We start from the raw sequence: 27,957 nt of genomic DNA, 5'->3' as shown, positions 1-27,957 counted from the left end.
TTCCCTAGTGAGGGTAGGGACCGTCGCCCAGTTGTCGCCCTGGGGGTTAGCCCAGGGGGGCAAGTAGGCAGGGACAGGGGTTGCGGGATATCTCAGGGACCCCCATATCCCGGACACTGTCCTGACACCAACCCACCTCTCACGACACAAGCACGACCGTCTCCTGGCCTGGACCCACACCCTCACCTCCGCTGTCCTCGGCCCCATCCAGCAATGTCTCTCAGCGCAGCGTCCAGCTGTCGCTAAGAGAATCGTTGGAGCGAAAGCGCAAATACGCCGCCACACACCCGCACGCTCAAGCTTTAAATGTCCACATAGCCAAATTGATCAGCCTGGAGATGCTCCCTTACAGGCTGGTGGAAACTGAGGCGTTCAAAAACATGATGGCGGCGGCAGCCCCGCGCTACTCTGTCCCCAGTCGCCACTATTTTTCACGGTGTGCCGTCCCAGCCCTGCACGACCACGTCTCACGCAACATCGTACGCGCGCTCACCAACTCGGTTACTGGCAAGGTCCACTTAACAACGGACATGTGGACAAGCACAGGCGGGCAGGGCCACTACATCTCCCTGACGGCACATTGGGTGAATTTAGTGGAGGCTGAGACCGAGTCAGAGCCTGGGACCGCTCATGTACTACCCACCCCCAGAATTGCGGGCCCCAGATCGGTGCTGGTATCTGCGGCAGTGTATGCCACCTCCACTAAACCTACCTCCTCTAACGCAACCTCTACCTCGCAATCAAGACTTGTCAGCAGCACGTCGCCAGCAGTCGGTGTCGCGCGGCAGCACAGCGGTGGTCAAGCGTCAGCAGGCTATGCTGAAACTACTCAGCTTAGGAGAGAAAAGGCACATGGCCCACGAACTGTTGCACGGTCTGACAGAGCAGACCAACTGCTGGCTTTCGCCACTGAGCCTCCAACCGGGCATGGTCGTGTGTGACAACGGCCGTAACCTGGTGCCGGCTCTGCAGCTTGGCAGCCTCACGCATGTGCCATGCCTGGCCCACATTTTTAAGTAGGTGGTTCAGCGGTTTCTGAAAGGCTACCCACACTTGTCAGACCTCCTCGGAAAGGTGCGCCGGGTCAGCGCACATTTCCACAAGTCCAACACGGACGCTGCCACCCTGCGCACCCTGCAACATCAGTTTAATCTGCCAGTGCACCGACTACTTTGTGACGTGCCCACACGGTGGAGCTCTACGCTTCACATGTTGTCCCGGCTGTATGAGCAGTGTAGAGCTATAGTGGAATACCAACTCCAACATGGGCGGCGAAGTGGGAGTCAGCCTCCTCAATTCTTTACAGAGGAGTGGGCCTGGATGGCAGATATCTGCCAGGTCCTTGGAAACTTTGAGGAGTCCACCCTGATGGTGAGCGGCGATGCTGCAATCATTAGCGTCACCATTCCCCTGCTATGCCTGTTGAGAAGTTCCCTGCAAAGCATCAAGGCTGATGCTTTGCGGGCGGAAACAGAGCGGGGGAAGACAGTATGCCGCTGGATAGTCAGAGCACCCTCATGTCTATATCTCAGCACGTGGAGGAGGAGGAGGAGGGGGAGGGGGAGGAGCCTGAGGAGGAAGAGAGCTGTGCCCACTGCAGAGGGTACCCATGCTGCTTGCCTCTCATCCATTCAGCGTGTATTGCCTGAGGAGGAGGATACTCAAAGTGATCTTCCTAGTGAGGACAGCCATATGTTGCGTACAGGTACACTGGCACACATGGCTGACTATGTGAGCATGCCTTTCTCTTGACCCTCTTGTTAGATGCATTCTGGCCACTACGGATTACTGGGTGTACACACTGCTTGACCCACGGTATAAGGAGAACCCTTCCACTCTCATTCCCGAAGAGGAAAGGGGTTTGAGAGTGATGCAATACAGCAGGGCCCTGGTGGACAAACTGATGGTAAACTTCCTATCTGACAGTGCTAGTGGCAGAAGGCGCAGTCCCGAGGGCCAAGTAGAAGGGGAGGCGCGGAGATCAGGCAGCATGTTCAGCGCAGGCAGGGGAACACTTTCCAAGGCCTTTGCCAGCTTTATTGCTCCCCAGCAAGACTGTCTCACACCTCCCCAGTCCAGGCTGAGTCGGACGGAGCACTGTAAGAAGATGGTGAGGGAGTACGCAGCCGATCATACCACCGTCCTCCGTGACGCCTCTGCTCCGTACAACTACTGGGTGTCAAAGCTGGACATGTGGCCCGAACTCGCGCTGTATGCCCTGGAGGTGTTGGCTTGCCCTGCGGCTAGCGTCTTGTCAGAGAGGGTGTTTAGTGCAGCTGGGGGAATCATCACGGACAAACGTACCCGCCTGTCAACTGACAGCGCCGACAGGCTTACACTCATAAAGATGAACAAAGCCTGGATTTCCCCAGACTTCTCTTCTCCATCAGCGGACAGCAGCGCTACCTAAAGAACTTTGTCAATCTGTGTATGGTATTCATTCTCCTCCTCCGGCTCCTCCTCCTGAAACCTCTCGTAATCACCGCGAATGGGCAATTTTTCTGTGGGCCAAAAGGCTCATATAACTTTTCAAAATAATATTTATCTGTTTCAATTCTCATTAAAGCATTGAAACTTCCACCTAAACCAATTATTTTTTAGACTGAGCTGCCTCCAGGCCTAGTTAAAAATTAAGCCACAGTACGCGAAGCGATTAATATGTTTTACCTGCCCTCTGGGTTGGGCATGGGCAATTTTTCTGGGGTACATTTGTACTGTCGGTACAACAATTTTTCGGGCCCTGGCCTGCAATGTAATCCAAGTAATTTTTATGGGCTTCGCCTGCACTCATGGTACACCACTGTGTCTGGGGTTGGCCTACACTTTTGCTACAGGAATGTAACTCTGTTCTGCCTACCTATACTTCTGCCACAGTAATGCTACAGGGGTCTGACTATACTTCAGCAACACAAATGTTATTTCGGTCTGCCGATACTTCTGCTCCTGAAATGTTACCTTGGTTGGTGTATACTGTTACTACTGTAATTTTACTAATACTGGGCTCTGCCCATAATGCTTCAATGGAAATGTTACTGGGGCAGGTCTATACAGCTAAAACAGAAAAGTAACTAATAGTGGGCTCTGCCCATACTGCTTCTATGTTTATGCTACTGGGGCCTGTCTATACTGCTACTACTGAAATCTTATCAATACTATGTTCTCCCTACACTGCTGCCAGGGAAATGTGAATCTGCTGCTTTGCCCATACTGCTTCTACGTTACTGTTACTGGGGTCTGACTATACTGCTACTACTGAAATGTTACAAATGCTGTGCTCTCCCTACACTGCTGCCAGGGAAATGTGAATCTGCTGCTTTGCCCATACTGCTTCTACGTTAGTTACTGGGGTCTGACTATACTGCTACTACTGTAATGTTACAAATGCTGTGCTCTCCCTACACTGCTGCCAGGGAAATGTGAATCTGCTGCTTTGCCCATACTGCTTCAACGTTACTGTTACTGGGGTCTGTCTGCACTGCTGGAACTGAAATGTGACTGGGCATGTCGCAACTGATACTACTGAAATGTTACTGGGGTCTGTCAATACTGCTGGAACTGAAATGTTACTGGGGTCTGTCTATACTGAGACTACTGAAATGTTACTGGGGTCTGTGTATACTGCTGCAAATGAAATGTTAGTGGGGTCTGTCCTCACTGCTGCCAATGAAATATTACAGGGGTTTGTGCATACTCTTACTGCTGAAATGTTACTAATTCTCGGCTCTGCCTATACTGCTGCTACTGCAATGTTACAGGATAGTGGAAATGGATGCTTCCCAAAGACATGATGGTGGCGAGGCCGCACTACTAGGTTCCACAGGCTCGATAACTTTTCAGCGACGCGGTCACTGGGCAGGTGCATATAACCATGGACACTGGGACAGGACACGTACTGCCTCAAAAACTTCCCCGTCCTCCTCCTCCAACAATGAAAACATACTTGGCCGAAGCCCACCTGTATTTAATCAGACGTTAGCTCTGCTGTCCAGGGCACTGCAGTGGGATCTATTTATGTACCGCCGGTGGGTTCCAGGGAGCCACCCATGCTGTCGGTCCACACGGACTGCACATTAGGGAGTTGTACCTGCCTGTGTTGACTTATAAAAACCCCGGTCTGACTGGGGCATGCAGTGTGGGCCGAAGCCCACCTGCATTTAATCTGACGTTACCTCAGCTGTGCTGGGCAATGCAATGGGATATATTTATGTACCGCCGGTGGCTTCCTGGGACCCACCCCTGCTGTCGGTGCACACGGACTTCACATTAGGGAGATGTACCTGCCTGTGTATACTTATAAAAACTGACTGGGGCATGCAGTGTGGGTCGAAGCCCACCTGCATTTAATCTAACGTTAGCTCTGCTGTCCAGGGCACTGCAATGGGATACATTTATGTATAGCCAGTGGGTTTCAGGGAGCCACCCATGCTGTGGGTGCACACGGAATTCCCATTTCGGAGTTGTACCTGCCTGTGACTATTTATAAAAAAAACCCGGTCTGACTGGGGCATGCAGACACCTTGACAGAATGAATACTGTGTGGCACATGGGTTCCCCATTGCTATGCCCACGTTTGCAGCTCCTGATGGAGGTGGCACAGGATTGGAATTCTCATTGCTTCTGTATAGAATTGTGGGCTATCGCCCCGCCCCTTTTAAAAAGGGTCGCTGCCTGGCCCTGCCAACCCTCTGCAGTGTGTGCCTCCGGTTCCTCCTCATGGCAGACGCACTTATAAATAGACATGAGGGTGGTGTGGGTATGAGGCCAGCATGTGGCATGAGGGCAGCTGAAGGCTGCGCAGGACACTGTGGTGTAGCTGTGGACACTGGGTCGTCCGGGGTCGGGGGGGGGTTGGGCAGTATGTAACCCAGGAGAAGTGGCAGCGGAGTGTCATGCAGGCAGTGATTGTGCTTTGTTGGAGGTAGGGTGGTGCTTAGCTAAGGTATGCCTTGCTAATGAGGGTTTTTCAGAAGTAAAAATTGTTGGGGGGGGGGCACTCTTGCCGCTATTGTGGCTTAATAGTGGGACCTGGGAACTTGAGATGCAGCCCAACATGTAGCCCCTCGCCTGCCCTATCTGTTTCTGTGTTGTTCCCATCACTTTCTTCAATTTCCCAGATTTTCACAAGTGAAAACCTTAGTGAGCATCGGCGATATACAAAAATGCTCGGGTCGCCCATTGACTTTAATGGGGTTCGTTACTCGAAACGAGCCCTCGAGCATCGCTAAAAGTTTGACTCGAGTAACGAGCACCCGAGCATTTTGGTGCTCGCTCATCTCTAGCTATAACCTCTCGTGTGAATGGACAAACACGAACGGACTTTTGTTGTCGTACAAACATGAAATTTGGCAGGAGCATTCTTTAGGTCCTAAATAAGGAAAGTAATGGGGTCACAACTTGCTAATTGCAAAAGTAAGTACACCCCTGGTGTCGTAGAAGTGTGAAACTTGGCACAAGCATTGTTTAGGTCCTAAATAGGAAAAGTAAAGGGGTCCTTGTTTTGAAATGCCAAATAAAATATATTTTGAAGCATATATACCTTGATTTTGTCTAAAGGGCCAGACCTTTACATTTGCATAGTGTGTTTGGATGGCATCACATCACATTTTGACAGGTAAATTATTGATTACAGTGTCAGTGTGATGCAGGGAGTGAATTAACATCATGTACTGTGGTATACAAATAATCACTTAATTTCCTATGTGACAAGCGATCCTGTAATGGACTATGTGTCTGCATCTCTGACATTGATTTAGATATGCTGCAGATAAAGATCACTCCGGTAAAGTGAATCGGACTGTCGTCTTGCTGGAGATGGTTGCACCGGTTCATTATTTCCCAACTGTCCCTCACATGCACCCCTGTGATTGAGTGTGGTTTGTTAGCTAATAAGTCCAGAGTGGCCATCTCTCTAGTTGGCTCCCGCACAAGTTGGGTAAGGTAGCTTTCTTTAATTGCTCTCAAGAACTTATCACCCTTATAAGACTTCCATATTATATCCGGATAATAAAAATATTGCCCATTCTAATTACTTCATTGCGGTTTGACACCTCTTCTATTTGTCTTAATAAGTTTTCAGTTTCTTCTGCTATTTTTAGTGGCCTATAGAAAACTCCTATCAGGATTTTGTTATTTTTTTCCCTCCCTGTATTTCCACCCACAGAGATTCCATGTGTTCATCTCCCCCCTATTGTTCTTAATGACCTCCTCCAGAGCTCTTGTTTAAACACTCCTCCAACCTTCTAGCCATCTACTCCCTCAGCACAGCTGCACCCTCCCCATTGAAATGCAGCCCCCGTAGAAGTGGGAAGCCCCTGAAGAACAGACTTGTGAGCACCTCCCCCCTGCCACCCCCTCTACACCCCCCCACGAATCTTTTCACCTGACTAGGAAGCTACTCGAAAAAAAGTGATACTTGTTCCAGTAATTGCTCTAAACGAGCGCGTTCGCTCATCTCTATTCAGGAGGAATTTTCACAGATACGAGCTAGCATGAATAGACTTTTGAAATCCAAAGTGACTGTAGAATAAGCATGTCAAGCTGCAATTGAAAGATATGAGCATTGGTGTACATATAGGGGGTGCAGGGGGTGTGGTTGTAAAGTAAACAGGCTCTGGAAAGTGAGTGTAATTAGTTGAACCACAAGGCAAAGGTACTTCTGCAAGACAAGAGTGACTCTGAACACAAGACAAAAAAGGTATAGACTCCACTTCAAGAGCTACAAGTAAATTAAAAAAAAAATCGCTGAAGGTTTCAGATTACAGATTACAGGCAGAACAGTCTGAGAAGGTGAACAGACCACAAGTGGAATTGAAAACTCAGATTCAAGATTCTCCGAAATTGTTGCAAGAAGGAATTATTCAGACGTTTGACCTTAGTAGCGGGCTGAAACAAATGGAAAATGAGCGGAATGTGTTCCGTGAACAGATAGAAAAAGATGAAAAAAATCAAGAAAAAACATATCAAAGCAGATTTCCACACTTTGGGTTCAGGTGTCAGAGATGAAAAAGAAAATGGAGGAGAACACTGCATCCTTGGTCTCTTAAAGAATTCGAAGTTACAAATCAACGGTATGAATAAAAGCAGCTGCTTATGACAAACTAGAGAGGACTTAAATTAGACTTCAGCAGGAATTAAAATATGTTAGTGTATAGCTGTTCACCAATGTTAGATTATGTCCAACTTGCAGATTAAACACAAAGTTTGATCAGTTGCTTGATGAGGAGCAAACTATTTTTGCTAAATATGCCGACAAATATGACTGTGCTGAAGCAGAGGCCTGTGAAACAGAAATCAAAGCACTCTCCTTGGTACACAACCTGGAAGAGGCCACTAAAATGCAGGCTGAAGTAGAATGGCTTAGCAATCAGTTGTGCATGGAAATGCAAGATGGGGTTAAGCCCCATTTACACAGGATGAGTGTACACATACAGTACAGGAGCGTGTACATTACACACATACAGCTCTGCTACATCCACAATACACATACAGTACAGGAGCGTGTACAGTACACACATACAGCTCTGCTACATCCACAATACACATACAGTACAGGAGGGTGTACATTACACACATACAGCTCTGCTACATCCACAATACATATACAGTACAGGAGCGTGTACATTACACACATACAGCTCTGCTACATCCACAATACATATACAGTACAGGAGCGTGTACATTACACACATATAGCTCTGCTACATCCACAATACACATACAGTACAGGAGCATGTACATTACACACATACAGCTCTGCTACATCCACAATACACATACAGTACAGGAGCGTGTACATTACACACATACAGCTCTGCTACATCCACAATGCACATACCGTACAGGAGCGTGTACATTACACACATACAGCTCTGCTACATCCACAATACACATACAGTACAGGAGCGTGTACATTACACACATACAGCTCTGCTACACCCACACTGCACATTGCACCTCCTGCTAATCCAGCAAGGGAGTTCTGCAGACATTGCCCCCTGTGTCATGTGATCCCTGACTCCTCCCACAGAGGTGATCACATGACTGTGACATCATCACAGGTCCTGGAAGCATGGGGTCTTGCTGGTGGAGGTCTCTTGACTGAGTCTAGTGGCGGACGTCGGCCGGTTGGCCCCTCTGCCCATTATCGCCTCCTGCTGTCTGGAAGACACTTCTTGCATCCCTAGAACATCCCGGAGCTTCCTGGCCAGATGATTCCCTCTGGTGGTCTCTGGAGTATATAGACCCCCGGTGAGGTGAGACCAGCGGGAGGTACCGGGGAATTCTGCCTGTGAGGAGAGCTCCAGAGTAGAGATGAGCGAGCACCAAAATGCTCGGGTGCTCGTTGCTCGAGTCGAACTTTCCGCGATGCTCGAGGGTTCGTTTTGAGTATTGAACCCCATTGAAGTCAATGGGCGACCCGAGCATTTTTGTATTTCGCCGATGCTCGCTAAGGTTTTCATTGGTGAAACTCTGGGAAATTTGAGAAAGTGCTGGAAACGACACAGAAACGGATAGGGCAGGCGAGGGGCAACATGCTGGGCTGCATCTCAGGTTCCCAGGTCCCACTATTCAGCCACAATAGCGTCAAGAGTGCCCCCCCCTTTTTTTTTACTTCGGACAAACCCTCATTAGCAAGGCATACCTTAGCTAAGCACCACACTACCTCCAACAAAGCACAATCACTGCCTGCATGACACTCCGCTGCCACTTCTCCTGGGTTACATGCTGCCCAACCCCCCCGCACGACCCAGTGTCCACAGCGCACACCAAAGTGTCCCTGCGTAGCCTTCAGCTGCCCTCATGCCACACCACCCTCATGTCTATTTATAAGTGCGTCTGCCATGAGGAGGAAACGGAGGCACACACTGCAGGGGGTTGGCACGGCCAGGCAGCGTCCCTCTTTAAAAGGGGCGGGGCGATAGCCCACAATGCTGTACAGAGGCAATGAGAAATATAATCCTGTGCCACCGCCATCAGGAGCTGCACACGTGGGCATAGCAATGGGGAATCCATGTGCCACACAGTATTCATTCTGTCAAGGTGTCGCATAGCTCAATCCCCACTGCAAGGGGAAAGCCGTCAGCACTCTGCCCCCTACCCAAGTCAGTCAGTGTCTTTGTGCCAGACAGTTCAATTACCGTGATGGGAACTAAGTGGGCACCAACAGCATAGGGGGGTCTTAGGAAACCCAAGACATGAACCAAAAATAAATCTGAGTGGCCAAACATGGCAGACTTGCACCGCGCCCACGACATAGGCCTCGGACCACAGCTTCAGTAATCCTAGGCAGGAAGCGGACTTTCACTGCACCCAGGACATAGGCCTCTGCACAAACCCTCAGCAATCGCGGGCCTACAGCGGACTACAGTGCTAGCGTAGCTGTGCACGTCTCATTAGCGCTGTATTGCTCCTGTAGTTTGTCCCAATGCAGTGCCCCGGATAGTAGAGCTAACGTCAGATTAAATACAGGTGGGCTTCGGCCCACACTCCATGCCCCAGTCAGACTGTGCTTTTCATAGTCACAGGCAGGTACAACTCCGCAATGGGAAGTCTGTGTGGACCCACAGCATGGGTGGGTCCCAGGAAGCCACCAACGGTACATTAATAAATCCCATTGCATTGCCCTGCACAGCTGAGGTAACATCAGATAAAGTACAGGTTGGCTTCGGCCCACACTTCATGCCCCAGTCAGACTGGCCTTTTTTCATAGTCACAGGCAGGTACAACTCCCCTATGGGAAGTCCGTGTGGACCCACAGCATGGGTGGCTCCCTGGAACCCACCGACGGTACATAAATAAATCCCATTGCAGTCCCCCGGATAGATAAGGTAACGTCAGATAGTGTACAAGTGGGCTTCGGCCCACACTGCATGCCCCAGTCAGACTGTTTTTTTTTTCTTGGGCCAGATACGTAGAACACCGCAATGTGAAAACGTAGTGCAACCATGCTATGCACAGACCCCAGTAGTATTCCTGTAGCTAAGGTATAAGCTGACCCCACTAACAGTTATGTTGCAGAAGTCTAGCTAGACCCAAGTAACGTTTCAGTTGCAGCAGTATAGACTGACCCCAGTAACATTTCAGTAGTAACAGTATAGACAGACCCCAGTAACATTTCATTTGCAGCATTATAGACAGACCCCAGTAACATTTCATTTGCAGCATTATAGACAGACCCCAGTAACATTTCATTTGCAGCATTATAGACAGACCCCAGTAACATTTCATTTGCAGCATTATAGACAGACCCCAGTAACATTTCATTTGCAGCATTATAGACAGACCCCAGTAACATTTCAGTAGCAGCATTATAGACAGACCCCAGTAACATTTCAGTAGCAGCAGTATAGACAGACCCCAGTAACATTTCAGTAGCAGCAGTATAGACAGACCCCAGTAACATTTCAGTAGCAGCAGTATAGACAGACCCCAGTAACATTTCAGTAGCAGCAGTATAGACAGACCCCAGTAACATTTCAGTAGCAGCAGTATAGGCAGAGCCCAGTAACATTTCAGTAGCAGCAGTATAGGCAGAGCCCAGTAACATTTCAGTAGCAGCAGTATAGGCAGAGCCCAGTAACATTTCAGTAGCAGCAGTATAGGCAGAGCCCAGTAACATTTCAGTAGCAGCAGTATAGGCAGAGCCCAGTAACATTTCAGTAGCAGCAGTATAGGCAGAGCCCAGTAACATTTCAGTAGCAGCAGTATAGGCAGAGCCCAGTAACATTTCAGTAGCAGCAGTATAGGCAGAGCCCAGTAACATTTCAGTAGCAGCAGTATAGGCAGAGCCCAGTAACATTTCAGTAGCAGCAGTATAGGCAGAGCCCAGTAACATTTCAGTAGCAGCAGTATAGGCAGAGCCCAGTAACATTTCAGTAGCAGCAGTATAGGCAGAGCCCAGTATTAGTAACATTACAGTAGTAACAGTATACACAGACCATGGTTACATTTCATAAAATCACAGAGGTGAGGGAAAAAAAACAAACACATTATTCACAGAAAAAGCCAAAAATACAATACCTGAAGGTCTGCAAAGCAGACACAGTCACCATGGGCATGATCGCCATAAGGCAGGCACAATCGCCACTGGCACAATCGCCGTAGGGCAGGCGCAATGGCCATAAGCCCTGAAGATATGCAGTTAGCCAGACAATAATGTGGAGGAGCAGCTTGTTCCTGGCAGGCTAATATGCAGTCACCCACTAAACCAAGCCCAGATTGGGGAGGAGTGACTGCATATACTAATAGCCTGCACATGTGAACGATACCAAAGATGCCAGCCATACATGTATGGCGACCCACCATACAGGATATCAACCCTGGCTGATATAACAGCGGGTTGCCCTGTATCTCTAAAGTGGGCCACACTGGCTGACATCTTGGGCTCCCCCACCAACTAGCAAACTACATACAAAAGTACTAATGCATACTAATAAAATGCGGGTGTTGGTACTGCATTTTGGTCAAAACGCATAGGCTGACAGGCCGCCACGAGGCCACACCGCTTCCGTCAGTACCTACACTAACTCACGTTGAGTTGAGTGGGTGGGTTGAGTGGGTTGAGTGGGTGACTACATATTAGCCTGCCAGGAACAAGCTGCTCCTCCACATTATTGTCTGGCTAACTGCATATCTTCAGGGCTTATGGCCATTGCGCCTGCCCTACGGCAATTGTGCCGGTGGCGATTGTGCCTGCCTTATGGCGATCGTGCCTATGGCGACTGTGTCTGCTTTGCAGACCTTCAGGTATTGTATTTTTGGCCTTTTCTGTGAATAACATGGTAACATTTCAGGAGCAGAAGTATCGGCAGACCAAAGTTACATTTCTGTTGCTGAAGTATAGTCAGACCCCTGTAGCATTACTGTGGCAGAAGTATAGGCAGGCAGAACCGAGTTACATTTCTGTAGCAAAAGTGTAGGCCAACCCCAGACACATTGGTGTACCATGAGTGCAGGCGAAGCCCATAAAGATTACTTGGATTACATTGTAGGCGAGGGCCCAAAATACTTGTGTACCAACAGTACAAATGTACCCCAGAAAAATTGCCCATGCCCAACCCTGAGGGCAGGTGAAGCCCATTACTCGCTGAGCTTACTGTGGCTTAATTTGTAACTAGGCCTGGAGGCAGCCCAGTTTAAAAAAATTGGTTCAGGTGGAAGTTTCAATGCTTTAATTACAACAGAAACGTATAAATATTGTTTACAAAAGTTATATGAGCCTTTTGGTCCACCGAAAAATTGGCCATTCGGGGTGATTACGTAAGGCTGCAGGAGGAGGAGGACGAATATCATACACAGATTGACAAAGGTAAATGTCCCCGTTTTTTACTGTGATAGAGAACAATGCTTGCATCCGCGGTTGCAGCGAAAATAATCTTTAGGTACCGCTGCTCTCCGCTGGTGGAGAAGAGAAGTCTGGGGAAATCCAGGCTTTGTTCATCTTTGAGTGTAAGCCTGTCGGCACTGGCAGTTGACAGGTGGGTACGCTTATCCGTGATGATTCCCCCAGCTGCACTAAACACCGTCTCTGACAAGACACTAGCCGCAGGGCAAGCAAGCACCTCCAGGGCATACAGCGCGAGTTCGGGCCACATGTCCAGCTTTGACACCCAGTAGTTGTACGGAGCAGAGGCGTCACGGAGGACGGTGGTACGATCGGCTACGTACTTCCTCACCATCCTTTTACAGTGCTCCCTCCGACTCAGCCTTAACTAGGGAGTGGTGACACAGTCTTGCTGGGGAGCCATAAAGCTGGCAAAGGCCTTGGAGAGTGTTCCACTGCCTGCGCTGAACATGCTGCCTGATCTCTGCGCCTCCCCTGCTACTTGGTCCTCAGAACTGTGCCTTCTGCCACTAGCGCTGTCGGATGGGAATTTTAGCATCAGTTTGTCCACCAGGGCCCTGTGGTATTGCATCACTCTCGAAGCCCTTCCTTCTTCGGGAATGAGAGTGGAAAGGTTCTCCTTATACTGTGGGTCGAGCAGTGTGTACACCCAGTAATCCGTAGTGGCCAGAATGCGTCTAACGCGAGGGTCACGAGAAAGGCATCCTAACATGAAGTCAGCCATGTGTGCCAGGGTACCTGTACGCAACACATCGCTGTCCTCACTAGGAAGATCACTTTCAGGATCCTCCTCCTCCACAGGCCATACACGCTGAACGGATGAGAGGCGAGCAGCATGGATACCCTCTGCAGTGGGCGCAGCTGTCTGTTCCCCTCCTCCTCCTCAGGCTCCTCCCCTTCCTCCTCCTCCTCAAAGTGCTGAGATATAGACATGAGGGTGCTCTGACTATCTAGCCACATACTGTCTTCCCCCGCCTCCATTTCTGACAGCAAAGCGTCAGCCTTTATGCTTTGCAGGGAACTTCTCAACAGGCATAGCAGAGGAATGGTGACGCTAATGATTGCAGCATCGCCGCTCACCATCTCTGTAAACTCCTCAAAGTTTCCATGGACCTGGCAGATATCTGCCATCCAGGCCCACTCCTCTGTAAAGAATTGAAGAGGCTGACTCCCACTACGCCGCCCATGTTGGACTTGGTATTCCACTATAGCTCTACGCTGCTCATACAGCGTGGCCAAGATGTGCAGCGTACAGTTCCACCGTTTGGGCATGTCGCAAAGCAGTCGGTGCACCGGCAGATTAAACCGATGTTGCAGGGTCCGCAGGGTGGCAGCGTCCGTGTTGTACTTGCGGAAATGTGCGCTGACCTGGCGCACCTTGCCGAGGAGGTCTGACAAGTGTGGGTAGTTTTTCAGAATCCGCTGAACCACCAAATTAAAGACGTGGGCCAGGCATGGCAGGTGCGTGAGGCTGCCAAGCTGCAGAGCCGCAACCAGGTTACGGCCGTTGTCACACACGACCATGCCCGGTTGGAGGCTCAGCGGCCTAAGCCAGCGGTCGGTCTGCTCTGTCAGACCCTGCAACAGTTCGTGGGCCGTGTGCCTCTTCTCTCCTAAGCTGATTAGTTTCAACACGGCCTGCTGATGCTTGCCCACCGCTGTGCTGCCGCGCGACACCGACTGCTGGCGACGTGCTGCTGACACATCTTGATTGCGAGGTAGAGGTTGTGTAGGAGGAGGAGGAGGAAGGTTTAGTGGAGGTGGCATACACTGCCGCAGATACCAGCACCGAGCTGGGGCCCACAATTCTGGGGGTGGGTAGTACGTGAGCAGTCCCAGGCTCTGACTCAGTTCCAGCCTCCACTAAATTCACCCAATGTGCCGTCAGGGAGATATAGTGGCCCTGCCCGCCTGTGCTTGTCCACGTGTCCGTTGTTAAGTGGACCTTGCCAGTAACCGCGTTGGTGAGGGCGCGTACAATGTTGTGTGAGACGTGATCGTGCAGGGCTGGGACAGCACACCGTGAAAAATACTGCCGACTGGGGACCGAGTAGCGCGTGGCCGCCGCCGCCATCATGTTTTTGAAAGCCTCCGTTTCCACAAGCCTGTACAGGAGCTTGAGAGACATTGCTGGATGGGGCCGAGGACAGCGCAGGTGAGGGTGTGGGTCCAGGCCAGGAGATGCTCGGGCCTGTGTCGTGAGAGGTGGATTGGATCTCAGTGGCAGGTTGGGGCATAGGGTGAGAGGCAGTGGTGCAACCTGGAGGCGATGAACGGCCTTCGTCCCACCTTGTGGGGTGCTTGGCCATCATATGCCTGCGCATGCTGGTTGTGGTGAGGCTGGTAGAGGTGGCTCCCCGGCTGATCTTGGTGCGACAAAGGTTGCACACCACTGTTCGCGGGTCGTCCGCGCTCTCAATCAAAAACTGCCACACCTTTGAGCATCTTGGCCTCTGCATGGTGGCTTGGTGCGAGGGGGCGCTTTGGGAAACAGCTGGGGGATTATTAGCTCTGGCCCTGCCTTTACCCCTAGCCACCCCACTTTCTCTTCCAACCTGTCCTGCGGCTGCAATTGCCTCCCCCTTTGAAGACCTGTCCTCAGTTGGCTTATCAAACCAGGTGGGGTCAGTCACCTCATCGTCCAGCGGCACTTCCTCCGAATCCTCTGTGCGCTCCTCCCTCGGACTTACTGCCCTTACTACTGCCTCACTGATAGACAACTGAGTCTCATCGCCATCGTCGTCCTCACCCACTGAAAGCTCTTGAGACAGTTGCCGGAAGTCCCAAGCCTCATCACCCGGACCGCGGGAACTTTCCATCAGTCACGACAAACTCCTCAGGTGGGAGAGGAAACATTTTTTACCAATCAGGGCAGGGGTCCGAGAACAGTTCCTGGGAGTCTGCCTGCTCATCAGAATGTGTCATTTTCATGGAGTGAGGAGGCTGGGAGGAAGGAGGAGCAGCAGCGAGAGGATTCAGAGTTGCAGCAGTGAACGGCGTAGAAGACTGGGTGGTCGATACATTGCTGGATGCATTTTCTGCCATCCACGACAGGACCTGCTCACACTGCTCGTTTTTTAATAAAGGTCTACGACGTGGACCCAAAAATTGTGATATGAAGCTGGGGACCCCAGAAACTTGCCTTTCTTCTAATCCCGCCGCAGCCGGCTGCGATTCACCTGGACTAGGAACTGGGCCTGTGTCCACACCCTCACATGGAACTCCCTGTCCTCGACCGCGTCCACGTCCTCTACCCCTACCCCTACCCCTCAGCATGGTGGATTAAGAATCGAGCAGACACTGAGCGGTGTAAAAAATTTTGTGAATTATTCCCACACAATTGGTGGCTGCCAGTGGTTATATAACGCAAAATGAAGCCAGATATAAATTATAAGGAAGGCTGCAAGCAGGCCTATCTGTGCAATATTCCATCGTGATGCACCTTAAGTCCCACAGGCCACGCAGTAATAAGTTCTTTTCTGTTTTGTTTAGTTTTCTGGTTTGCTTCTATTTTGTGCTAGTGCTCCCTGATAGGGACTTGTTAGTCACCCAGGCACGCGTGCGGGCTCGCACTTGTCAGAGTGATCGGTCCGCTGAGTAGGCAGGGCCCCCTCCCGAGTTAGGGGCCTATAGGGAGAGTATTCCCCATAGTGTTATGTTTCCTTTGCACAGTTGTGCCTTTGGTTTATGTAATTGAGGTTGCACGTCCGGAGGACGCAACACCTGCTCAGTGCAGGATCACTAAATCATCCCAGACAGATATTTGTCCAGCCTTTGTTTGAACACTTCCATTGAAGGAGAACTCAGCACCTCCCGTGGCAGCCTGTTCCACTCATTGATCACCCTTACTGTCTAATATCTAATCTGTGTCTGCTCCCTTTCAGTTTCATCCCATTGCTTCTAGTCTTTCCTTGCGCAGATGAGAATAGGGCTGATCCCTCTGCAGTGTAACCGCCCTTCAGATATTTGTAGACTGCTATTAAGTCTCATCTCAGCCTTCTCTTCTGCAAGCTAAACATTCCCAAATCCTGTAACCGTTCCTCATAGGACATAATTTGCAGCCCGCTTACCATCTTGGTAGCTCTTCTCTGAAGTTGCTCCAGTTTGTCTATGTCTTTTTTTAAGTGGGGTGCCCAGAACTGGACACAGTATTCCAGATGAGGTCGGACTAAGGAAGAGTAGAGCGGGATAATTACCTCAAGTGATCTAGACTCTATGCTTCTCTTAATATATCCCAGAATTGTGTTTGCCTTTTTGGCTGCTGCATCACATTGTTGACTCATGTTCAGTCTATGATCTATTAGTATACCCAAGTCTTTTTCACATGTGCTGCTGCTTAGCCCAATTCCTCCCATTCTGTATGTGCTTTTTTTTTTCATTTTTCTTGCCCAGATGTAGGACTTTGCATTTCTCCTTTTTAAATAGTCGCCGCCCATTGTGCAAGCTTTTCTAGATATTTTTGTATACTCCCTCTCTCTTCCCTAGTGTTAATCTTCCTAGTTTTGTGTCATCAGCAAATTTGATCAGTTTCCCATCAATTCCCTCCTGCAGATCATTCTTCCACTTGGATGTGCAGCCATTTATGACCACTCTTTTAGTACGATCACTCAGCCAGTTGTGAATCCACCTAACAGTTCCCTTGTCAATCCCATATATGGTCATTTTTTCAATAAGTATGGTATGAGATACTTTGCAAATGCTTTACTAAAGTCAAGATATACTATATCCACCACATTTTCCTGATCAACCCAGTCAGTGATTCTGTCATAGAAGGAAATTAGATTAGTCTGGCATGACTTGTTTGTTACAAACCCATGCTGGCTCTGGTTAATTACTACATTGTCATCCAAGTACTTGCATTCATGTTGTTTAATAATAATTTTTTCAATGATCATTCCCGGTATAGAAGTCAGGCTCACAGGCCTGTAGTTTCCTAGATACACCTTTTTCCATTTTTGAAGATAGGGACAACATTTGCCCTTTTGCATTCTTCTGGGACTTCTCCTGTTCTCCAGGAAATATATATATGTTGGTCATTGACGTGCTCAATGTGATTGTTCCCAGCAAGAGAAGCCAAGTAATCTTGAAAATATGATAGCTTTTAATAGCTAACAAAAATACATTATTTTAATGCAAGCTTTCAGATTACTCAGTCCTTCATGAAAGCATAATGGAATGGATCTGAAGAGCCGTGCATATTTATACACACATACTTATGACAAGAAACATACTGGGATGTGAATAGTCACTGATAAGCGAGTGAAGGTTTTATGGTCCCTGAATTAGTGTTGGGGGGGAGAAGGTTCACCAAGCTTGCAGTGTTATCTGTGCTATAGATTTCTCATACTTCCCACTCACGCATAAATTCTGGTGAAGAATTTAGCCCTCTATTAAAAGTGTCAAAAGTTGTTACGAATTTATATTCCCGAATTCTTCTATGGCTTTGTGACCTGAAATTGACTTTCAGTATCATAACTTTCATTTCTTCTATGTCGTGTCCGTGACTAGAGAAATGCTTAGCCACAGGTAATTCTGTCTTTCTCTGTCTAATTGTGTACCGATAAGAGGGCTCCAACAGGACATTTACTGCACATGATCAGGTACACAACATGTGAATGTCTCCAGGATCTTATGTGTGTTGGGGATCCATATCCTGTCCGCGGTCCGTACATGTGAGCAGGTCTTGCAGCTCTTTACATTACAGGGATATGTTCCTTTTTGTGTGTCAGAGGGCAATTCGCTCCGGATTATAAAGTTCTAAAGTTAGGAGGTTGCCTGTAACACAGAAGGGGAGGGTCCAGGGATATGGTTTGCAGTTGGTCATCCTTGTGTAGGGTATGGTGGAGTTTCTTTGCGGTTTTCCTTAGTACCTCTAGTTGTGGATTGTAGGTCACTACTAAAGGTACATGATTGTTTCTTTCCTTCTCCTTGTATTGGAGTAGTTGATTCCTGGATATCCTGGTGGCTCTAGTGATTTGGTCATCAATTGAGATGGGATGGTAGCCCTGATTCAAAAATGTCCTTTTAAGATGGTATAATGTTCCTCTCTGTCTGTTGGGTTGGAACGGATGCGGTTGTATATGATGGCCTGGCTGTAAACGACTGACTTTTTGATGTGTTAAGGGTGGAAGCTGTCCCATCTAATGTATGTGGGCTGATCAATCGGTTTCCGGTATAGGGATGTCTGTATTGAGTTGTTTGAAATTTTTATGGTGGTGTCAAAAAAGTTGATTTTGGTGTGTGAGTAGCTTAATGTCAGGTTTATGGTGGGGTGGAATGCATTGAATCTCTCATGGAATTTTATTAGTTCTTGTTAAGTGTTGATCCATATGATTATGATGTCATTAATTTAGCAGAAGTAGGCCAATGGTTTGCTGTGGCAGGAGGCCAGAAAGTCACTCTCCAGTTTTGCCATGAAAAGGATGCATATTGTGGTGGCATTCTACTGCCCATGGGGGTGCCATTGAGTTGCAGGAATATCTCTTTGCCAAAGGAGAAATAATTGTGTGCGAGAATGAATCTTGTGAATTATAGCACAGATTCAGAGGCGACCCCATTGGCCTCAAGGTGTGTCTGGCAGGCGGTCAGTGCATTTCATGTGTATAAGTATAAGGGCTCCCACACACTTGCAATGGCGTTTTTTGTTAAGGCAATTGTCAATGGGACTTTCTAATGTTAAAAACGCAACGCAATGAACCAAAAACGCAGTTGCGTTGCGTATTTTACAATAGAAAGTCCCATTGACAATCGCGTTAACAAAAAATGCCATCGCAAGTGTGTGGGAGCCCTAAGGACTCCACATCCATGGTGGCCAGGATGGCACCATCTGGGAGGGGACCTACGGTTGACAGTTCGTTCAGTTTGTCTGTGGTGTCCTGCAAGTAGCTAGTTGTATTCCTCACCAGTAGTTTAAGGACACCTTCTACCCATCCTGAGACTTCTTCAGTGAGAGTTCCCACACCTGAGAAAAAAAGACTCCCTGGGTTGCCAGCTTTGTGTAGTTTTGGAAGCATATAGAAAATTCCAACCATGGGGTTCTCCCGTATCAAGTCCAAAAGCTTTGTGGAGCCCACAGACATGCTTCTGATGACCCTTCTCAATTCTCTCACATATTTTTGGAGTCGGGTCTTGATCCATTTTTGTGTAGTATGTGGTGTCCGTCAGCTGCCTGCTGCTTTCGTGTGGTCTGATATATTCATGAGGACTATAGCACCACCTTTATCTGCAGGCTTAATGGCATAGATGGCCCTTCTTTCCTGCATGTTGATATTAAATGTACCTTTTCCACTTGTCCAGTATAGTGGATTGCACCACATGCCATGAGAGGGTGTCCAGTCAGACTTCTTCCTGACCCCAAGTTCTGCCTGTGTTTGAGTGATTGGAAGTCGTGAAAGAACTCTTGAAGTGCTCAGAAACATCACAAATCTAGATCCAAAGGAAAGGCGATGTCCTTGGGAAAACTGGTACTTGAGAAAGGATCTGTAGAGAATCCAAAAAGAAGTAGAAAAGGGGGGCGCGACTTCTTCTAGGAGTATGAACTAAAGAATTTACTCTTATATGGAAAATAAGGTGCTGCCCGTCCATGTGGACTTAAAGCGTTACTCTTTTAACCAAGACAATTGTTGAAACAAGATAAAAACTTCACCATTACACAATAAGTTCAGTTAGCTATAAACTTAATTGGAGCAACCAGTGTCAGGCAGCTGCTGGATTTTGTGCTGTCTGTAGTTCGCTCTTCATAAACCTCCTAATAGATTCCCTTTAATATCTCCTTAAAGAGGTTTTCCTATGATTTTTACAATCTTTCTGTCCACCTTCATTACTGCTGACCAGGACATGTCACTGCTGCAGCCAATCACTAGCCACATCACTGACATTTTATAGCCAGTGATTGGCTGCAGCAGTCACATGTCCTGGTTGGCAGCAACCAGGAAGGACAGAGTGGTTGTGAAGCAATTTTAAGTAAAGGGAAAATGCTTTTAAATGTTTCCCCTTATTATCTCCTGTAAATTTATTATGTTGTATTTTTGTGGTTTTCACATAGCTTAATATTCTTTCCATTCAGGTCCCTACATGATTGATTCATCAAAGATGGAGAAGGACAGAAACAAGATGGTTGAGAGGGTATTAAATCTCACCCTAGAGATAATCCTCCAGCTTACTGGGCAGGTGAGAGATTCTGATGATGTTACATTACATAATTCTTATGGTAATACCAGATGATGTCACTGGAGAGGTGATGGACTCTGGAAATGTCTGCAGTGATATTTACTAATGTGTCCTCATATACAGGATTGTATAGTAGTGAAGAAGACCTCTAGTGATGGCTGTCGGGCCCCATTGTATGATGGATGGGGAGGACCTCTGAGCCCAATCCCAGGGCCCCCACCTCACCCCCGGATACATGAGGACATCAATGTACAGAAGATTCTAGAACTCGCCAACAAGATGATTGAGCTGCTGACTGGAGAGGTGACGCTGCAGGGAATGCTGGGACATTATACAGTAACAGCACTGGAGGCTTCTGGGTGATGACTGTATATTGTGTTGTCAGGTTCCTGTAAGGTGTCAGGATGTCGCTGTCTATTTCTCCATGGAGGAGTGGGAGTATTTAGAAGGACACAAGGATCTGTACAAGGATGCCATGATGAAGACCCACCAGCCACTCCCATCACCAGGTAATAGACAGGACTAAATACACAGGGACTTTATGATCTGTATGTAAAGAATGACTTCAATATCTGTCTGTGTTTTCTCCAGTTGCATCCAGTAAGAGAAGCCCACCAGAGAGATGTCCCCATCCTCTTCTTCCACAGGACCACCAGGTAGATCGAGATGTCCCTCTGATCTGTAGAAGGCTGTGAAGCTCTTGTCTTCAGTCTTATTAGATATCTTAGACTTGTGTGATGAGGCCGGTGAAGATGGCAGGATTACCACTGACCAGAGACATTACAAGTTGTCTGGATCTTCTTCCAGTTTTCTGGCGGTGGAGACTGCTGGTGGGAATAAGGAGCCAACAGGTTAGATTTATATCTATCTGCTCCTTTATTCCCCCTGAGACAAGCAGTGGATGTGTCTGGTAGATGTTGATCTCCTGCACTGAGACAACGTGCAGCGTGTCTAGCCATGCCAGATATACATGTGTATGAGGTTCCTGAGAGGTTATTGAGCTGTCATCTAATATCTTTGCCCAACTTCTAGACCTGCAGCCATGTGGCCATCAGAGTAGTTAGAACATAACCTACTCAGGCAAGAGGTTTCCTACTGGACCTTCTATGGACAGCCAGCCAAAATTACGTTACCCAGATGCATGGTGTGGTTCAGTAACATTTTTCGGTGTTTATAGAATTGGCGACAATGGTATAACCAGCTGTGTTATCAATCTGTCATCTTACAACCCAAGTAATGTGGAGCTCAGTGTTCTCTCAAGGGGACTTTCTTTTTGTCCCACTAAAACGCTCAGCAAAACAGAACTCTGCAGTTACATGGAGGAATATTTCAGGAGACTAAGACTGAAAGAATTCTTCCATGATGATGAGGAGACCGGACTTTCAAGCACTCAAATAAAGGAGTAACTAGGGGTCAAGAAGAAGCCTGATTGAACACCCCCTCTTAGCCACAAACCCACTTTGGTCACAAATATAGATATAAGGTGCAATCTACTATACTGGACAGGCAGAAAAAGGAAGCTTCTAATACCAATATGAAGGAAAGAAGGGCCATCTAAGCACTAAAAGATCACCATTAGGCCTGCGGCTAAAGGTGGTGCTATAGTCCTCATGAATACATCAGACTACACAAAAGAAGCAGACAGCTGACACACAAGATACTAGACCAGACTAGATCAAGAGCCGACTCAAAAATATGTGTGAGAGTTAAGAAGGGTCATCAGATGCCTGTCCGGGGGCTTTGCAAAACTTTTGGACTTGATACCGGAGAACCCTAGGAACTCCCAGCAGCATTTTGGGAGGGCCTAGCAGGTCGCATCAAGGATGAATTAGCTGGTCTCTAGGTTCCGACTTCTCTGAAAGCCTTGATTTCCCTGGTCAAGAGAATTGCCCTGCAGTTTCAGGAGAGATCCAGGGAGATCTCGTGAACACATCTCTTTCAAGGCTTTCTGAGGAGGAATGCACATTTAGGCGTATAACAAATCTATTGCATGTATTGTGGAGATCCAGGTCATCGAGTTCATGCTTGTTCCCTCAAAACAAGGAGACTCCTTCACCTACGGCCAGTAGGAGAGGCTACCCCAGGTAAAGATTACTTTTCTCCAGGCTGAACTTACCAGAAATGTTACGGCACTCTGTCCCCCCGAGCGCCAGGTGGGGTGCCCTGATCTTCCCGCACCCCACTGTCCCTGCCTACTTGCCTCGGTCCTGGCTAACCCCAGGCGGACAACTGGGCGGCAGTCCCTGCTCTGGCTAGGGACCTGACGACTACCTAGATGGAAACTCACTAACGGGGGACAGAGTGCCGACAGAAGAGGCAGGTGGAACAAACCAACAGAACTTACAAGTACAAGCAGGGCTGGAGATGGAGCTCACAAGCAAATTGACAGGACACTGAATAGCAACTAGTGCTGACTGGGACAGACCAAACTAGAGGCTAACAGGACCAACAGAAACAGACTGAGCAAGGATAGAAGGAGCTGACAGACAACTAGGGACTGGCTGAGGAAAACTGCAGACAGACTGACTAGATGAAAGCAGAACCAATAACTGGCAGTGAGCTCAACTCACTGCCAGTCTTTTAACCACACGGCTCCGCCCAGGGGCGGAGAGTGGGAGGAGGCAACTCCACCCACTGCTGTATAAGAAGAACGGAGGAGTGCGGGCGGCACCCTACGGGCGGGCACGCCCACGACGCCGCCCACTGGCCACCCCAAGCTGCTGGGATGACCTCGACACAGGGCTCCAGGCCGCCAGAGCGACGCGCGCCGACCGCGGGACCCCGTGCCGCGCTATATGGTGACAAGAAACCTTGACTCTTGCCAGCGCCCAAATATCTGTACCGGCTTTCCCACATTCTGCCTCAACTGGGAACTTCGTACAATAAGCCTTGATGTTGGGGAAACTGGACAAAAACTAAAAGCGTGAATGAGAGCTCATTGCCACACAATTAAAGAAAGAAAGACAGAATTCCATATGGTGAAGCCTTTTTCTAGTCACGGACACAACATATGAAGGTTATGATTCTTAAAGGCAATTCGGAAAAAAATGGGGCAGAGTAGATCCACAACGAATATATCAATGTCACTGAAGGGACCCCTAAAACTTTTATTAATTGTTATACATATATATCCTATAGGTGGTGGTGAATTCATTAAATCCACCTCTGAAGAAATCTTAAAAAATATTTTGAGAGAACAGCTTTTTCACCATGTGTCTATTTGCCACACAAAAAATGACTATTGATTGTTAGACACACCCCTTATGACAGGTGATTTCCATAGAATGCATAACTCTGTGTCATCCCTATATAGTATGAATGGAAGATCATCATAGGAAACTCTTACATTAATTGGTTGGAAAGAGTCCTAAATAGGCAAAAGACTAGTGACGTCCTCTATAAAATATGCCAAGAGTGCTAGGTACCATGAAACTTAGAGTAAGACAGATTGGAAGAAGGGAGACCTAGAGTTATTCAGTAGAATAACTGGAAACTCCTATGTATGCAAGCAATGTTGCGAAGCTAGTCTCTCTGCTACTTGGCCGGATAAGGCTTGAGACCTAGCTAGCTATCTGTGACAAATCTCACTTAAATTTTTAGCTAGGTAGAAGCCCCATAATCCCAAGAGCAAAATAACAAAAGAACGCTGTAGAATCTCCAGCCTTGATGGTAGGCTGGAGAGCAATGACGGAGCCAACTTAAGTGCTCGAGTTTTAAAGTCTTCATCCGGTCCTCCCATTTAGGGGGTAGGTATCCCCTTATACAATTGTAACCAAGAGTGCATCAATGGGTGGATCGCACAGGAACGCCTCCAAAGAAAGATAAATACCATCAGAATGATCACATTAAGTCCAAGGAGAAGCCAACATAGGCCGGCTGCAGACGAACGGGTCGGATCCGGCTGCGAGAATTCTCGCAGCGGGACCCGACCCGAGTGTCTGCAGAGAACAGCGCGGGCACTCGCCTCTCCCGCGGCCCCAGCTCTTTCATGTGCCGGCAGCCGGCGCATGCGCAGAGCGGGGCCAACGGCCGGTGAGTGGCATTTCTCTGTGGGGCTCGCCACGAGCATGCCACGATTTGTTTGCTGCACGAGATTTCACATGGCCAAATCGCGGCCGTCTACATAGGGTTGCGTTTGTTAACGCAATCCTATGGCAGCTTCCAGGGGCGGAAATTCTGCGGGAAATCCCGCCGCGGAATTTCCGCTCGTGTGCAGGCGCCCATAACCCGCAAGTAAATATGAGATGTCTCTACTACTCGAGATCAAATACCTTTACAAGGGAAAGCACCCGGTGAGCGCTGGAGGTATGCGCACTCCGTCAATGGGCTACCGTCTCCCGTAAAACATGATTACATGATAATCACATCTCACATCACTATGACACGATAATGTCAGCGTGCTCTTACATGAGGAAGTGGCGTGGCTCCGGGAGCTGATGGTCATTTAGTGTAGAGCCATAGCAACATGCCATTGTTACGTGACGATGCGGCAGACAGGAAAAACTGTTTAGAAGAGAAAAGTAACAGCATTCCACTGAGTCATGTGACCCCTGTCCGCAGCGTGGCAGCGAGAATCCGTTGCCATAGACATATGAATACTAATACTGCAAAGAGGAAAACAGAGTCCATAATTATGGAGAGTGCCATATATGAGGCATGGAAATAACACATGAATGACAAGTGAATCAGATGTGTGAAAATGATGATAGACATCCGATTCACAATAAAATGGCTATTTCCAGGAGTCAACAGTGGTGTATTCATAGGCATATCACCATTGATGTTTAATGACCGGAGTTTCCCCTCGGGTATATCAGGATAAAGGAATATTAGTAGAGATGAGCGAGCGTACTCGGATAAGCGATACTCGCTCGAGTAATTGGCTTTATCCGAGTATCGCTGTGCTCGGGGCTAAAGATTCGGGTGCCGGCACGGAGCGGGGAGCTGCAGGGGAGAGCGGGGAGGAACGGAGGGGAGATCTTTCTCTCCCTCTCTCCCGCCCGCTCTCCCCTGCTCCCCGCTGCGACTCACCTGTCAGCCGCAGCGGCACCCGAATCTTTAGCCCCAAGCACAGCGATACTCGGATAAAGCAAATTACTCGAGCGAGTAGTGCTTTTCCGAGTACGCTCGCTCATCTCTAAATATTAGTAATCAAGGATGTTGAGAATATCGAACTTAATAGTTCATGCAGCAAACTCGACTTTCAGGCAATAACATGATTAGTAATATTAAAATAAGCTCATTAATGAAAAGCTTGAACAGTGGGCAACAACTAACAGGATGGTATTTAACAAGGAGAAATGCAAAGTCCTACATCTGGGCAAGAACAATGAAAAAAGCACATACAGAATGGGAGAAATTGGGCTAAGCAGCATATGTGTAAAAGACTTGGGTATACTAATAGATCACAGACTGAACATGAGTCAACAATGTGATGCAGCAGCCAAAAAGGGCAAACACAATTCTGAGATGGATCAAAAGGAGCATAGAGTCCAGATCACACGCTGTAATTATTTTCTTCTATACTTTCTTGGTCACATCTAATTTGGCACTCGCCGGCTGTTTTTTCTTTCCTCCGCTCCTGAGGACACATTGAATATCGCTTTGGGCAGATGGAGATAAAGCTAGAGGAATCTCTGTGGGGGCCTCAAATAATGTCAGAATAATTACCACATTACCCACTGGGACAAGAACATTCCTACTGGACCTTATGTCCAGCTAACTCTGGAGCAAACCAAAATAATAATAATAATAATCTTTATTTGTATGGTGGCAACATATTCTGCAGCGCTTACATAGACAGGGGGAATACAGAAAGACAAAAGGACAAAAATTACAGAACCACGGTTACATAGTAATCAGTTGATGGAGACAATAGAGGTGAGGGTCCTGCTCCAACGAGCTTACATACTACAAATAGTGGGGTGATACAGAATGTAAAGGGGCTGGAGATGTGCGCGGTATGGCGAGGTGGAGAGTGAGGGATGCTATACGCATAGACAATGGTCAGACATTTAGCCGTGTGACAGCAGAAGCTGTATGACTGCGGGCACAGTTTATGATGGCTAGCAGGGATTGCAGTCAGTAGGTCAGGGAGCATGTTATCAGGCAGCATACAGAGGAGTTTGGTTAGGGAATGCGGTATGCCTCCTTGAAGAGGTGCATTTTTAGAGCACGACTGAAGTTTCTCGAGTCCTGGATTGCCCGGGTAGCTCTTGGTAGTGCGTTCCAGAGGACTGGTGCTGCTCTAGAGAAGTCTTGGAGGTGGGAATGAGAAGTTCGAATTAGAGGTGTGCGCAATCTACTTTGCTTAGCAGAGCGGAGAGTCCGGGCTGGGTGATGGATTGAGATGAGGGAGGCGATAAAGGGTGGCGCTGCGCTGTGGAGGGCTTTGTGGATGAAGGTAGTGAATTTAAATTGAATTCTGTATTTAACGGGCAGCCAGTGCAGTGACCAGTGCAGGGCAGAGGCGTCCGAGTAGCGGCTGGACAGGAAGATGAGCCTGGCTGCTGCATTCAGGATATATTGGAGGGGGTAGAGTCTGGTGCAGGGGAGGCCGATCAGCAACGAGTTGCAATAATTGAGCCAAGAGTGGATGAGGGCAATGTTTTAGTGTGTCCACGGTGAGAAAAGAGCGGATTCTTGCGATGTTCTTGAGGTGCAGCTGACATATTCGGGCCAGAGATTGGATGGAGGGGGTAAATGAGAGATCGGAGTTGAATATGACCCCAAGGCAGTGGGCATGCTGTCTGGGAGTTATGGTGGTGCCACACACTGAGATGGAGATGTCAGGATGAGGTCGGTTAGGGGAGGGTGGAAATACCAGTATGTCAGTTTTAGAGAGGTTTAGTTTTAGGTAGAGAGAGGACATAGTGTTAGTGTCACGGGAAGAAGTGTAGAGCTGGGTGTCGTCAGCATACAGGTGGTATTGGAGGCCAAATCTGCTGATGGCTTGTCCAATAGGAGCTGTGTAGACAAAGAAAAGGGGGCTGAGGACCGAGCCCTGGGGGACCCAACAGCAAGGGGAAGAGGAGGAGAGCTAGAGCCAGCAAAGGAGACGCTGAATGAGCGGTCAGGTAGGAGGAGAACCAGGAGAGAGCAGTATCCTTTAGGCCGATGGAGCGAAGCATACTGAGGAGGAGTTTGTGGTCAACAGTGTCAAATACTGCAAAAAGGTCGAGGAGGATCAGTAGGGAGTAATCTCCCCTCGATTTGGCTGTCAGTAGGTCGTTGGATACCCTTGTAAGGGCAGTTTCTGCCGAGTGGAGAGCGTTCTCTGATAGATTGCTTACAAGGAGGGAGTAAACTAGGCATTCTAGTAGTTTGGAGATGAAGGGGAGGTTAGAGATGGGTCGGTAGTTGGCAGCATCAGTCGCATCAAGAGTCGGCTTCTTTAGCAGTGGGGATATGATGGTGTGTTTGAAAGAGGAGGGAAAGATGCCAGA

General features: G+C 48.3%; 1 protein-coding gene across 3 annotated transcripts in view; it reads left to right on the top strand.

The window, feature by feature from the left end:
* LOC136629112 (zinc finger protein 250-like) overlaps nucleotides 1-27,957 on the top strand; it is a 74,955-nt gene that overhangs the window by 29,069 nt on the left and 17,929 nt on the right. For 2 of the 3 annotated variants that reach the window (XM_066605245.1, XM_066605247.1), the window contains 4 exons: nucleotides 20,409-20,512; nucleotides 20,636-20,815; nucleotides 20,898-21,021; nucleotides 21,104-21,168. In XM_066605245.1, the coding sequence (XP_066461342.1) occupies nucleotides 20,409-20,512; nucleotides 20,636-20,815; nucleotides 20,898-21,021; nucleotides 21,104-21,168 (473 nt within the window). Of the gene's footprint in view, nucleotides 1-8,058; nucleotides 8,253-20,408; nucleotides 20,513-20,635; nucleotides 20,816-20,897; nucleotides 21,022-21,103; nucleotides 21,169-27,957 lie in introns of those variants that run through there. The other variant, XM_066605246.1, reaches the window with a different exon arrangement.

This window comes from Eleutherodactylus coqui, chromosome 5 (genome assembly GCF_035609145.1).
Source record: "Eleutherodactylus coqui strain aEleCoq1 chromosome 5, aEleCoq1.hap1, whole genome shotgun sequence".
Classification (NCBI taxonomy): Eukaryota; Metazoa; Chordata; class Amphibia; order Anura; family Eleutherodactylidae; genus Eleutherodactylus; species Eleutherodactylus coqui.
The sequence above is the reverse complement of the archived record's forward strand: the minus strand, read 5'-3'. Positions and strand labels throughout refer to the sequence as shown.